General features: G+C 43.6%; 1 protein-coding gene across 2 annotated transcripts in view; it reads left to right on the plus strand.

Moving 5' to 3' along the window:
• NBAS (NBAS subunit of NRZ tethering complex) overlaps positions 1-15457 on the plus strand; it is a 175144-nt gene that overhangs the window by 40167 nt on the left and 119520 nt on the right. For both annotated transcript variants that reach the window (XM_083431294.1, XM_083431293.1), the window contains exons 16-21: positions 724-849; positions 2575-2726; positions 3580-3717; positions 4655-4733; positions 5748-5852; positions 7391-7527. In XM_083431294.1, the coding sequence (XP_083287420.1) occupies positions 724-849; positions 2575-2726; positions 3580-3717; positions 4655-4733; positions 5748-5852; positions 7391-7527 (737 nt within the window). The remainder of the gene's footprint in view (positions 1-723; positions 850-2574; positions 2727-3579; positions 3718-4654; positions 4734-5747; positions 5853-7390; positions 7528-15457) is intronic.

The raw sequence follows: 15457 nt of genomic DNA on the forward strand, positions 1-15457 counted from the left end.
GCAGTTCGAAAGCATGTCAAAGTGCAAGTAGATAAATAGGTGCCACTCCAGCGGGAAGGTAAACGGTGTTTCTGTGCACTGCTCTGGTTCGCCAGAAGCGGCTTAGTCATGCTGGCCACATGACCCGGAAGCTGTATGCTGGCTCCCTCGGCCAATAAAGCTAGATGAGCGCCGCAACCCCAGTCAGTCACGACTGGTCCTAATGGTCAGGGGTCCCTTTGCCTTTACCTTTATAACGTACAGTGAAAAGCAGGAGGTATTTTCTAGTCATGATGCTGAAGCAGCATAGTGCCTTGTGCATTTTTTCCATCCCAATCAATAAATGTGCAGGTGTTACTCGTTTGTTGCAAATGCTTTTTCCTCAAGATACAATTTCTGCTATGGGGATCTCACATTTCTTCCCCTGAGCATTTGAAGCATATTATATTGTTCCTGGATGAAATGAATCCCTTCCTGTTATGATTGTGCAGCCTTTGATTTGAGACTGCTGTGTAAAATGAAGGGTCACGGGCACCTGTTATATATGGATTGTGATGAAACCGGTTGTCTAGTGGATCAGACACTGCGCAATTGTTTTTGACTGGCAAAAGGGTATTCTGGGAGGGAAATGATCTTCCTGATTCTCTGAATAATGCTAAACCTGTTGTACTTGCTGCTTTTCTTATGGAAAGTTGTAATGGAGCCCGCAGCGATTGCTTTGATTTCATTATGCTTTGTTTGTAGATTGATAATGAAGAATACGGAGAAGCTTTGTCGCTGGCTCAAACATACGACCTTGATTCTGACCTTGTGTATCAGAGGCAATGGAGGAAATCGGCTGTTAGCATTGCTTCTATTCAGGATTATCTGGTATGTTCTCTTAGGGGAAGGTAGTTTTTATGTTAGCCTTTCTGAAGCTCATGCCCTGCACTGCAGATGTTTTGCACTACAATGCTCATTGGGTGGGATTCACCTAACATGCCTTTGTCAGCGGAAACTTCCACTTGTGCAACAGGACTTCCCCCTCCCCCAGCCGTGTGCCCCAACCCACAACACCAAAATTGACTCTGAAGGGTTGTGCGATTCCCCCAGGACAGCGGAGGAGATGGAGAGTGAGGGGCAATTGTTCCTTCTGACAAGCGGCAGTGCTTGTGCAGGTGGAATGTTCATAATAACTCGACAATGAATTCCACCAAATGACTTCAGGGCTCATGTGTGTTCCAGTCTAAAACATCTGCCGGCCGCCATGCTTTTACAAAGCATGTCAAATTTCCAGTGTTATTGGGTCTAAAACTGGATTTGAAAGAAACCCAAAAACAATTCTTTACTATGCAAAATAAACAGGGTTAAGCATTTTTATTTTGTACTTTGCAACATTAGTCATACTCAGAAAAGACCCATTGAATGCCCATTGATGCCCATTGGGTAGTCTCCTGATGTGCCTTTGCTGGGTTCAGAGGCCCTTCTTCATGTGCTTCCTCTACAAGAAGTCCGAAGGGTGACAACATGAGAATGGGCCTTTTCTGCAGTGGCTCCCCATTTGTGGAATGTTCTCCTCAGAGAGGTTTGCCTGGCACCTTCATTAGACACTGTTAGGCGCCAGGTGAAAATGTTCCTATTCAACCAGGCCTTGGGCTGACTGACTTCCAACGTCCTTTTAAATGTGTTGTGGGAAGGGGGATTATTTGTTTTTGTTCTTATTTTTATCATGGCTTTCTGGTGGGTTTTATATTGTACAGTGGTACCTCGGGTTACAGACGCTAACCCAGAAATAGGACCTCAAGTTAAGAACTTTGCTTCAGGATGAGAACAGAAATCATGCTCTGGCGTCGCGGTAGCAGCAGCAGCAGGTCCCATTAGCTAAAGTTGTACCTCAGGTTAAGAACAGTTTCAAGTTAAGAACGGACCTCTGGAACGAAATAAGTACTTAACCCGAGGTACCACTGTAATTTTATGTTGTGAGCTGCCGTGAGATCTACAGATGAAGTGCAGTATACAAATTTAAGAAATAATAATAATAATAATAATAATAATAATAATATCATCCTTTAAAAATGTCTACTGATGTATTCTCTGTAGTCCAGTTGATTTGATCTCCAAATCACAATTAGGGGTGAATGGGAGGTTAAAAAAAGGTAATTGTTAGTGCAACACAGCTTTTCCCAAACGTGGGTCTCCAGCTGTTTTTGGACTATAACTCCCATCATTCCTAGCAACAAGACCAGTGGTCAGGATTGATGGGAATTGTAGTCTGAAAACAGCTGGAGACCCAAGTTTGGGAAACACTGGTGTGACATCTGCAGGAAGGGCTAAATGGTAGAGCAAATACTTTGAATGTAGAAAATCCCAGGTTTGAACCCTGGTGTGTAGGGTTAGGTGAGACCCTCTCTGAAAACCCAGAGAGCTGTTGTCAGCCATTGAAGATTATATTCAGCTAGATAGACTGAAGAGTTTGTATCTGTTAAGCACAGAAAGCTGCCTTATTCAATGTGCTCTCATGATCGTATACACCCTTGCTATCAGTCTACTCTAATGAATCATTTGTGTCTCCCCCCCCCCTCGGTTTTTTGGTTTGTTTGTCTTTGGTGGTGTCAGAGCAAAATCAATAAGCGTTCTTGGGTCCTTCATGAGTGCTTAGAAAGAGTTCCTGAGAATGTGGATGCTGCTAAAGAGTTGTTGCAATACGGCTTAAAAGGAACAGACCTGGAGGCGCTCATAGCCATTGGGAAAGGAGAAGATGGCGGCAGGTTTGTGGAAGCAGAGTGTCAGCTCTGCTCACTTGGGTCGCTAACCAGATTCAGCAAAGAGCGTAACAATGGTTGTTTATTGTTTATTAAATTATTGTTTTATTAAGCGATAAACTGTGATGGATCGATATTAAATGAAACTTCCCCTTTTTTTGCATGCTAGAATCTCCTGTGAAAACAAGGTTGGCATGTATGTCTGTCTGCCTCTTTACAAACCTGTAAACTTCCAAATTAGTAAATTGATAGGTTGGGGGAAGAGTTGGATGAATGCAAAGCGATTCCACCCCCCTCCCAGAAGTACCATTCTAAGTGTGAAAAATTCCATAGGGACACTCTCTTTGGAACCTAAGTAAATGTCACAGGGAGTTCATGGAGCTTTTAAATTAAATCTGGCTACTCTTGATCAATGTGCCACAGGTCAAGTCCTAATGATGAGAGGTCATATTAGTTATTTTACGGTGCATACACAAGCCCCTCCCAGCATCTCTAAATCTTCTTAGATCTGATAAGATTGGGAACAGAATCGCTGGGGGTGCAGGCCTGACTGTCATAGCTAAGTTCCCATTCACAAATGCCACAAATTCTTATTTCCTTTCATACTTTTTTGGGGGGATGTTTCATATTTGTAGATGTTTCCTTTTGCCTGCTTGTTTTGAAGGGATGAAAAGACCTGCACATTTTGACTTGTGAGAGCTGTCCTTTTTTTAGTTGGGTGCTATTTCAGGATATATTTTTTTAATATATATAAAAAAATCAATTGTAATCTAGAAGATAGAAAGCTCTTTAAAAAACCCCAAACTTTTCTTGATCAAATAACCAGTTCCCCATTCATTGATTTTCGTTCTCCTCCTAGGTTTATCTTGCCAGGTGATATGGACATTGATGAACTGCTTTTTGAAGAGTTTTTAACTCCAGAGGAAGAAGCAGAGAGTAGGAAGGAGCGAGAAGCCATGAAGCGTCAAGAACTTCTTCAATCAGTAAACTTCTCCAAGTAAATGTCAGGCTGGGTGTCCTCTTGCTATATTGCTAGGTTTATATATGCAATAATCCCCCCAAAGAGAGGATATTTTAAAATACATTTCACTTCTAATTGGATCAAGCTATAAATTTTTAGTTGGCAGTGTATTTTGAAAATAGCTCAGCTTTCTGAATTTCCCATTCAGATTTAAAATATGGAGAAGGATTCCACTATGCAACTCTAACTGCAGGCAGGCAAGGGGCCTGATCCAGCCCTCATTGCAGCTGGTTGCTCTGGATTCAGATGAGTGTCTGAATTCACATCCATTGGCAAGTCATGGCAATGCACAGACGGACGATACTGACATATGAATACACAACTCTGTGTGCATTCCTGCTTATGCCTTTGAGGGCATCTCTGAACCAATTGAATCTGAATGCATTGTATGTACATTCATTCATCATAAAATTTATCCATCGCTTGATGGTGAAAAACCTCAAAGCAATGTACAGAGAGATGAAACAGTAAGATCAGGAAAAATGTGCAATGCATCAAAGGATACGAAAAGTTAAAATTAAAATCCACAGACTTGGCCAAACAATTATGTTTTTACCAGGCACCAAAAAGAGTACAGTGGAAGTACCTGCTTGACAGCAAAAGGCAGAGTTTCAAATTGATGGTGCTGCCACAGTAAATAATCAAGTTGTTTTTTTTACAAGCAGCGGTTTGCTTGTATAAAATCATAAAAAAGGTAAAGGGACCCCTGACCATTAGGTCCAGTCGTGGCCGACTCTGGGGTTGTGGCGCTCATCTCGCTTTATTGGCCGAGGGAGCCGGCATACAGCTTCCAGGTCATGTGGCCAGCATCGTACACCCCCCCCAAAAAAAGCCAACCCCAAATACTCAGTGCTGCCGATTCTGTATTTCTTTATATATTGCCTTTCTCTCTCTCCTCCCCCTTTTAAAACAGGTTAACATTGGAACAGAAAGAACTTTGCCGGAGCAGATTGAAACTGCTAACGTATTTGGATCGGCTAGCAACATACGAGGTTTGGAAAATTGTGGATTGCATTTGTTATGTACAACTCACTATATAGCACCCTCAGGACCTTTCACTCTGATAGTTTAGCTTTTATGTTTTCAACTCTGATTTTCAGTGGTTATAAATAACGAGGCAGGCAACACCATTATTGCACTCCAGCATACTCTTCTCATACGTTATGTTGCATAATTTGCATCGCAGCACATTCTGTGTCTCTTTCTCTCTCTCCTCCCCATCCTGTCTTCTTTCTCCTAGCAAACTATACTTAAGGCCCCGGTATTTAAAACCTGTCCTTATGTTTTTAGTGCATTGCATGTGTGTGAAAGCTGTAGTGAAAATATGCAACCAACTTACCGGCCTGTGGTGCACCCAGTTGCGCAGACCACAGCATCATTGCTTAAGAGTGCAGCAGGACAATCAACCTTTGGGTTGTTAAAATTGCAGATAACCAGCAGAGGGTAAGGTAAAGGTACCCCTGCCCATACGGGCCAGTCGTGTCCGACTCTAGGGTTGTGCGCCCATCTCACTTAAGAGGCCGAGGGCCAGCGCTGTCCGGAGACACTTCCGGGTCACATGGCCAGCGTGACAAAGCTGCTCTGGCGAGCCTGCACCAGCGCAGCACACGGAAACGCCGTTTACCTTCCCGCTATAAAGCGGTACCTATTTATCTACTTGCACTTAAGGGTTCTTTCGAACTGCTAGGTGGGCAGGAGCTGGGACCGAAGGATGGGAGCTCACCCCGCCGTGGGGATTCGAACCGCCGACCATGCGATTAGCAAGCCCTAGGCACTGAGGTTTTACCCACAGCACCACCCGTGTCCCAAGAGGGTTGGGGCATGTATAATGGGAGCCTGTAGCTCTCCTCCACTCCAAGCCCAGTGTTCCCCTCCCGTTTCTAGTAAATCTTTCTCGCTTTCCAGAGGGCCACATGTGCCAACAAAGTTTCGGGAAGTTCACTGTGTTGTGTTCTGTTGAGGAACCAATCAGCCTAGTAAAATGTTTCCGATGATTTTTCCTTCAGGAAATTCTCGGTGGGCCACACGTTGCCGAACAGAGATATGACGCAGAGTTCTTCAAGAAGTTCCGCAATCAGAATATTGTTCTTTCTGCAAGGACATATGCTCGGGTATAAATTATTTCACAGCAAAATTTTGAGACGTGACTTGCCTTTCTATTTGTACAATGCATGTCTGGCAGGAAAAAATGGGTTTCATTTAGGACAGACCGTAATTAATAGAGGTAATGCTTTTTGTAGTTTATCTCTGATGAGAGGGAATAATAGGGCCTCTTAAGGTTACTTTTCCCACAGTTTTATCCCAGGCACCAGATGTCATGTCTGAAGAAATATGGGAAAGTTGTCAGTGAGGCCATTTGCACCCATACTTGTCGCCAGTGGTAATATATGAGACCCTTTTGGTAATGGGCAAAGCAATCCAGTCCTAGCTGGGTGCCAAGTGGAGCTACATCCACAGCCCTGTTGATGTGGGTGGGGGACGGGAAAAGCCTGCTCAGGCTACGCTAGCATGGAACTGGTATAGTTATTGTGTCCAGTTGTTGGGCCCAGTGAGATCAACTGATGCAGTAGGACTGACTCGGAACACAACACTTTGGAGCAGGCATTGGGATTAGTCCCCCTGCCCACCTATGAGTAATGGATATATTCCTTGGATGAAAGGCCATCAAACAAAAACAACAACAACAACAAATTTATTATTTATACCCTGCCCATCTGGCTGGGTTTCCCCAGCCACTCTGGGCGGCTTCCAACAGAATATTAAAATACAATAGTCTATGAAACATTAAAAGCTTCTCTAAACAGGGCTGCCTTCAGATGTCTTCTAAAAGTCTGGCAGTTGTTTTTCTCTTTGACATCTGGTGGGAGGGCGTTCCACAGGGCGGGTGCCACTACCGAGAAGGCCCTCTGCCTGGTTCCCTGTAACTTGGCTTCTCGCAGCGAGGGAACCAAGTGGGAGACATCTGTCATCTAGTGGCTGAGGAAAGGGAATTCACCAAAATTGAAGAAGTAGCGGTTGCTTCATTGCTATTGGCCACAGTCCATTTCCTGTCCTTGTCCGAGATGGATACCTCTGGTGTAGCTGCTCTCTGTTTTTTCTTTGAGTGCTTCACTGATGTTTTCTTCCATCTCCTTCTTTATATTCATTCATCCAGTCGTCTCTTCTTGCCCTTGGGAGTAAAAAAAAAAAAGATTCCCTTTTGTATTTACCCCACTTCTGCTTTCCCCTCATTCTGGCAGTCTGGCTGCCCCTGTCCCAGCTGTTTGTTTTCTTTTCATCTGTCCTAGATTTCCTTCTCAGTCCGCTCAGTTGCTGTCTTCTCCTGTAATCCCCCCTCCCCCAAAAAGCACATTGGTAAATTTCCTCTCCTCAGCCACTATATGGTAGGTGTGTCCTTGGTCCAACAAAACCACCAATGGCATATTTTTTTTCGTTCGGAGCATTCATGAAATATGTTTAGTTTCTGAACAGCACAAGAAAATCAACAGAGCAGAAGGGAATGGATAGCTAATACTCTGGCCTGTGGGTTTTTTATATGAGAATTATGCCATCTGCCATAATTTGAGGTGTGTGTGTGTGTATGGTTACTTCTTAAACAGACTGGCCCATAAGCTGTCTCATGAATACTAAAACTGAATTATTGGTGCAGGAAAGCAATGTAAGAGCCCTGGAGATTTTGTTCACATACCATGGGTCAGACCTCCTTCCGCATCGGCTGGCAATTCTCTCTAATTTTCCAGAGACCACCTCTCCACATGAATATTCCTTTTTGCTACCTGAAGCTTGGTAAGTGCATATGTGCTGAATATCAATGCGAAGCTGCACCTTTATTTATTTAATATTGAAAATAACAATTAGTATTCCTTATTTTAAAAGTTATACTAAAAGCTGCATATGCAGCTGAGAAGAGAGAGGGAAACCCAATGAGTATATTTTCAGCCAAACATGCTCTGTTTGTTGTTATCTCCCGGAATTGGACAGCAGTCTCAAGACTTCATGCTCCTTCCCTCAACCCCTTCTCTTAATAACATACAGTGGTACCTCGGGTTACATGCACTTCAGGTTACATATTGTCAGGGAACTGCCATCAGTGCCGGAGGGAGAGAGCAAAATCCAGAGGGATTCCGCATTCTCGGGATTGGGAGAGGCAGCCCATCTTCTGGGGAAGAGAATCAGTGTAGCACCAGTGGAGAAGGGGGGCAGATGGGGGAAGCGGCGAGGCGGTCCCATGACTCCTTGCCGGGGACCAGCGGGGACAGTAGAGGTCTTCCGCTGCCTACGCCCTCCTTGCGCAGAAGGCTTTCGCACAGAGAGAGTAGGAGGAGACTAGGCGTCAAAGAGCTTCTTTGCTGGAAGAAGTTTAAGAAACGCCCACTGACGGATTCTGCCAGCGCTTGAGACAGCCATGGGTGAGTGGCTGTCCGGACAGAAAAGGTTCATTCAGGCAATCCAGCCAGGTGTTTGCACCGGCTTACGCACGAGCAACCCCTAGAACCATTACACATATGCTTCAGGTTACAGACTCTGCTAACCCAGAAATAGTACCTCGGGTTAAGAACTTTGCTTCAGGATGAGAACAGAAATCGTGCTCCGGCCGTGCGGCGGCAGCAGGAGGCCACATTAGCTAAAGTGGTGCTTCAGGTTAAGAACAGTTTCAGGTTAAGAACAGACCTCTGGAATGAATTAAGTACTTAACCTGAGGTACCACTGTATTTTCCCCTCCCCACACCTTAATAGCAGCTAACAGATACATTGTGCATTAGGCAGGACATGAAATTGTTGTTTAATGTTGGGTTCAAATTAATTAGTAACCTTGGCTACTTCATGACATAAGCTTAGAATGGATACCAGTTTTCAGTGAAATTATCTGCCCTCATTTACCCAGTCAATTTGTTCTGTAAGCTAGTCTGTTAAAACTGCCTTTGACACCATTGATTGATGTCTGCCATATTGTGACTCTTCCTTGCAGCTAGCATGGTGAGCGCTTATAAGATTTCTGTGGGAATGCAGGATAGGTTGCCCTTAAAAATATGATATAAACTTAGTTTTGGAGTATTTAAGGCAGGATTGCTTTTGATGGCACTTTCAAAAATTAGTTCCTAATATCATTCAGCTGTCCAGCAGATATATAGTAGCTTGTCAACCCTGTTTCTTGCAACTTCTCCAGCACTTAAGTAATAAAGAGTTTGTTAATCCTGTGAAGCTTTAATGCTTGCAAAGGCCATTTATGAGCTACATTTTACCCATTCTCTTGTGTGAAGGCTGAAATGCATTTGAATGGTGGTGGTTGTTGTTTAGTCGTTTAGTTGTGTCCGACTATTCGTGACCCCATGGACCAGAGCACACCAGGCACTCCTGTTTTCCACTGCCTCCTGCAGTTTGGTCAAACTCATGCTGGGAGCTTTGAGAACACTGTCCAACCATCTCGTCCTCTGTTGTCCCCTTCTCCTTGTACCCTCAGTCTTTCCCAAAATCAGGGTCTTTTCCAGGGAGTCTTCTCTTCTCATGAGGTAGCCCAAAGTATTGGAGCCTAAGCTTCAAGATCTGTCCTTCCAGTGAGCATTTGAATGGTAGTTTGTGTCATATCCCCTTTCTGCATTACCCACACATTGTATATTTTAGATCTGTCTTCCATGTGTATCTTTGAAGTGCATAGGTTGAGATCTCATTTGTCTCCTGAGAATTTCTGTTTCCTGTTTGTTCTGTGATGATGTATTCTTATGAAATGCTATAATGAGTTTGGCACTTGCCAATGCTGTCTGGTAGACCTTGTTAACTTAGCAATAAGATAAAATAATAAATCTCTTGGCAAATCTGCCTTTTGAACTACAGTGGTACCTCGGGTTATATACGCTTCAGGTTACAGACTCCACTAACCCAGAAATATTACCTCGGGTTAAGAACTTTGCTTCAAGATGAGAACAGAAATCGTGCAGCAGCAGCGCAGCGGCAGCAGGAGGCCCCATTAGCTAAAGTGGTGCTTCAGGTTAAGAACAGTTTCAGGTTAAGAACAGACCTCCAGAACGAATTAAGTTCTTAACCCGAGGTACCAATGTACAGTCTGAAATACTGCTTTGCAATATTTATAGCAAAATGATATCCTCAAAAGTTAAGGTTATTGTGTATTCATAAGTTCATCCACTGTCGAGTTCATTGTGGCTTACTCCCAGGTAACTCAAGAATTTACAGAATTCCTTCCATGAAATGATCTATAATTACCCTATCTTTTTATCTGAAGCGGTTTCCTATTCAACATATTAGTTAATAGAAGTAGACTTGACACACATTCCTGGAAGTGTGAGAATCAGAACTGAATAGATTGCAAAGATTTCTGCCTTATCACTAAATGTGATATTCTTATCCTTTTAAAAATGGTTATGAGGCAAATGTGAAGTCCTCTTGTAGTTCTGCATCTTTTAGATAAAAAAAACACCCTTCCAACCTTGGTAGCTTTTGTATTGAAGCTGAATTATAGTACTTTCTGCTTTGTGCCACAGCTACCTATGAGTCTACAAAGGCCTTTTTTGTGTTTATCCCCTGCTGAAATTAGATTTGAAAGAAACATTCTCTTGTCGCTAATAGAATAGGTTGTGGTGTGCGCTTGGTTGTTATGTGTGATGCCCACAGTGATTGATCCAGTTTGCAAATGCGCTGATCGTCCCAGGGAGGTTGAAGTCTCCTGTTTGGAGCTACACCAAAAGGCCAGTGTCTGGCTGTAGCTCAGGCAAAGGTCTGACCTGGAAGTATTTATGGCCAGGCAATAATGAGAAACAGCAGTCACCTGTCAGAAGGTGGGTGCCGTTCAGGGATGCGAAAGAAAAACACTGCCCTTTCCTTTTCCACTCCTCAGCCTCAGATGGTTCCCCCATGAGTGTGACAGAGCATAGACTAGGAAGTTTGTCTTCTGAGATGAGGGCCTTTTATCAAAACAAGCCCTAAATTATCATGTGTTACATAAGCACCTGCCTTTAATTTGCATTTTTGGGGGGATCAGTGGGTCAATCCCAGGGAAAGTGAGTAAGGGTTGTCAACTGACTAGGCGAAAAACGCAGGAAAATATAGGTTTGATAAGTGGAAATCAGTAGGCAGAGGTTTTCATAATAGCTGCAGTAGCTGATTCAAGAGTCAGCAACCCTAGGATGGATTAAAACACCTGCCAGTCAAGGGATGGCTATGCCCTTAAAGGTTATCCAGTGCTGTGAAAGCATTTCATGCATTACGCTGAAGGATTTGAAGTGTTGAGCAGGCTTAACATGCTTGAATTGGTTGAAACAGAGCCAAGGAAGGCAAGAGCTCTTTGAGTGCGTCTCTAATTAAAGTTGGCTTGATATTGGCAAAGATCCCACCAGAGGCAAGACTGTTACGGCAACAAGCAATCCTTCCCCCATCCAAACTAATTATTTAGAGTTATTTCTGTGTTTCCAACCATATTATAGCAACAATTTAGAAATGTTCCTTTTTCTGAGATCATTTTCCCCACAAGAGTTTCTGCCTTCTTTAAATGGAAGGTGAAAATTCTTTGATGGTTCATTGGGAGTTCTGTGAAGGATGAAAACGTACAGGCGGCCTAGGACTGTTGCGCAGGTGGTCTAGAAATTTAAGGAGGGGGTTTGTGAAGGACCAGTCCAGGTCTCTGAAGTTTCTGCTGCACCATTGTTGCAGTTTATCAAGAAAGCAGATTTCTAAACTGAAAAGGGACTTCCTTGTTGAGCCATGCTGAGTTGCTGAAGTAGAATCTTCAGAAACATTTCCAGCTATGCATTCAGTTATTAAAAGAAGAGCCTTTCTGGATCGCATCAGAGGTCCATCTATGCCAGCATCCCAAAATAGCAAGCCTCATGCTTCCAGGAAGGCCTGGGCACGAAAGCAACAGCCATATTCCTTGCTGCTTTCAAGCAACTGGCCACAAGCAGAGTAATATTGTGGCTCTGCACCTTGGGCTTCTCTGCAGCCATTCTGACTAGTAGCCATAATGTACTTCTACACCTCTAAGCTATATCTTGTGGAAGAGAATTGCATAAATATGCACTGTGTGAAGAACTACATGTTCTCATGAAAGTGGCCTGCTTCAGCTACTTTTCTGGGGAGTGGTAGAAGGAGCAGGCATGGTGTCCTCCCCTTTCTTATGGAAGTGTGTGATGTAGCAGCTCCACCCAAATGACTTGTTCATTCACCTCCTTCCTTGAGGGAACAAGGCATGGCCCCCTACTTCACCATGCAAAGCCTGTTGCCTTCCAAGTACAGTGGTACCTTGGTTTACGAACTTAATCCATTCCAGAAGTGTGTTCTTAAACCAAGGCGCGCTTTCCCATAGCAGCGGGGGACTCAGTTTACAAATGGAACACACTCAACAGGAAGCGAAACATGTTCTGCTTCCAAGGCAAAGTTCACAAACCAAAACACATTCCGGGTTTGCAGCGTTCTTAATCCAAGTTGTTCATAAACTAAGCTGTTCTTAAACCAAGGTACACACAAGGTATGTGTCTGAACCAGACAAATGGGCTGTAGGAGTCTGATTCAGACCAAATCAGGCCATTAGCCCATCTCATTTGGCATTGACTAGACTAGCAGAGGGGCTCAAGGGTTTTCTGAAACTTTTCTGGAGATGCCAGGAACCAGGATTTGCTGCTTGCAGAGCATGTTCTCAACTGCTAGGTTACAGCCCTTCCTCAATAGACTTCTGAGATGGTAGTTTTTGTCTGTTTTTGGGGTTCTTTTGGTGGAATAATGCACTGATTGGCCTTATTGTTCCACCTGTCACAATTTGGTATCCATCATGATCTGGAAGTGCAACACTAATGTGATACTTGTAGATTCCCCAAAGTGATTCCCTTCCCACTTCCTTTCTCTTAAAAAAAAAAAGGGGGATTAAGGCTGCATTAGCACAGTTTGGTTGAAAGAAGGCTTGTTATTGCATGGACCACTCCTAATTGTAGATTAGTGCGAAGAACTAATATGCTTGCGGTGTCTGACACGAAAGCATAATGCACTATCAGACTACACAACAGTAGCTATGGGAGATATCTCTAATGAGGAGGGTCACCTCTCAATGTGACCTGGTTCAGTAGTCCCAAATTCAACACCTGGCAGTGCCTAATTATTTTACTAGTACAATGTGTTCCACTGAAAGCAAATGACATGTTGGGTAGATAACATTTCCTGGAACCTAAACTAAAAGGCAGGAGACACAGCCGAAAACACCCTTGGACTCTTAAGTGTGTTCATGGTTCTATACAAGCAGGGGCAGGGCTGCTCTGTGTTTTTTTAAAGATTTGGGAGCACTTCATGCATCCCATACATCTTTAGTTACACGTATGTATATGTGTGTGTGTGTATCTATATCTATATTTATGTATCTCTCTATCTATCTATCTATCTATCTATCTATCTATCTATCAGACTGGGATAGCTGTTGTGGTGCTGCCCTGCAGTTGCTGTTCATCTGCAATTCCTGTCAGCCCCAGCCGGTATGGTGAAAGGTCAGAGACGATAGGCTTTGTAGCCCAACAACACCTAGAGGACACCCCATTGGCTATGGTATAGGAACATAGGAAACTGCTTGATACTGAGTCAAGCCCTTAGTCCGGGGGTCAGCAAAGTTTTCCAGCAGGAGGCCGGTCCACTGTCCCTCAGACCTTTTGGGGGGGCCGGACTATATTTTGAAAAAAATAAAAAAGAATGAATTCCTGTGCCCCACAAATAACCCAGAGATGCATTTTAAATAAAAGGACACATTCTACTCATGTGAAAACATGCTGATTCCCAGACTGTCCACGGGCTGGATTGAGAAGGCGATTGGGCCGAATCCGACCCCCGGGCCTTAGTTTGCCTACCCATGCCTTAGTCCACCTAGCTTAGTTTTAGCACTATTGGGGATAGATAACCTGTGGTCTCCCAGATGTTGTTGTACTACAACTCCCATAATCTCTGATCATGGGCCATGTTGGCTGGATGTAATGGAAGCTGGAGGTCATCAACATCTAGAAGACCACAGGTTCTCCATTCTTAGTCTACATTGATTGGAGGTGGGTTTTAAGGTTCTCAGACAAGACTTTTTCCTGACCCTACCTGGAACGCACGACCTTTTGTATGAAAAATAAATGTACTCTTCTCACTGAGAAAGAGGCAGCTGTGTATTCTGTCCCATCCTTCCTCCAAAAGGAGCCAAGGAACTTCTTATGGGTTTGGGAACCACTTGACAATAGTTATAACTGAGCAGTTATCAGTCCTAATCTTGATTTGTGTACTTTTTGTACACTGCTCCCCCCCCCCCCCCAGCATTTCTGTTTAGCGGTTTTGCAGAAACCACCAGCAATGTAAATAAAAGTTCAGCTAAGCCAAGGTGGGAACGCCACCCCACTCTACTTGCTGTAACAGAGGGCAAAAATCTTGGGTTGAGCAAAGCTTATAAGCATTTGGGAAAGTGAGTATTCTTAAGTCTTCCTATGGGGCAAGGAGGTACATGGTGTGATATGAGTTGTTCATGGCAGAGATATGATTGGTGTTTGGAATAGGGGAACCTCACCACCCCATCCCATCCCAGTTTTTTTTTAATTGTGTTTTTATACCTCCCTATACCCGGAGGTCTCAGGGCGGTTTCAGTTCAGGGCTTAATGGCTATGAGATCCTATTGGTCAGGAGTGAAGTGGATAGGTTGGAGAAGAGAGTCGTCCATTACTTTGAATGGCCTGTGGCTGCTGCTGCTTCTTCAAACAAACAAAAAGGGTGAAATTCCTTGCTATACCACAGAGAAACTTACGGTCTTCAAATAAAAAGATCTTGAAGGTCCCAGGCCACAGAGAGGTTAGGCTGGCCTCAACTAGAGCCAAGGCTTTTTCGGCTGTGGCTCCGATCTGGTGGAACACTCTGTCCCAAGAGACTAGGGCCCTGCGGGACTTGACATCTTTCCGCAGGGCCTGCAAGACAGAGCTGTTCCACCAGGCCTTTGGCCAGGGCACAGCCTGACTCCCTCCTTCGGCAATCCTCACGGAGCTCTGGCCCAATGGTTGCCATCAATTTGATTTGAATTAATTTTATAATGAATGGATTTAGAGTGTTGTGTTGTACTGTTGTACTGTTTTATTGTTGTTAGCCGCCCTGAGCCTGGCTCCGGCTGGGGAGGGCAGGATATAAATAATTTTATTGTTGTTGTTGTTGTTATTATTATTATTATTATTATTATTATTATTATTATTATTATCATCATCATCATCATCTTGTAACGTTAAAATAAATTAATGAGCACAGCTATAGGCAAGAGTACCTGGGAGCAAGGATAGAGGAAGGCTTCATTTCTTCTGCATTTTAATGTTGAATGGACCTAGTTCACCCCACTTGGACTTATGAATGAACACGTCCAGAATTGGCACAAATCCAACCATCTCTACTGTTCACAAAGGAGCTGAGCCAAAACTGCTTTCACAGTTTAATCTGTGTTCTTTCCCATGTATTTGTCCCCTCTTTTTATTTTATTTTATGAAATCCCACTGGTTTCCTCCCCTTGCTCCCTTGAAATTTTTGATATTTTTTTGTTTGGGGCCATAGAGTCTCCAAATAGGCCTTAACAAACTAGTTCGGGAAGTTCCTTGAAAACAACAGTTCACATTTTTGTAACTGAGAGCAAAACTCAGAATGAATGAAAAACACAAAAATGATTTTTTAGATTGGCTCTAAGTTTAGACGCTGTCTTAAGCAGTCTGTCTCTCTTAAACCAGAG

The sequence above is a fragment of the Podarcis tiliguerta genome (genome assembly GCF_965153285.1).
Source record: "Podarcis tiliguerta genome assembly, chromosome: 3".
NCBI lineage: Eukaryota > Metazoa > Chordata > Lepidosauria > Squamata > Lacertidae > Podarcis > Podarcis tiliguerta.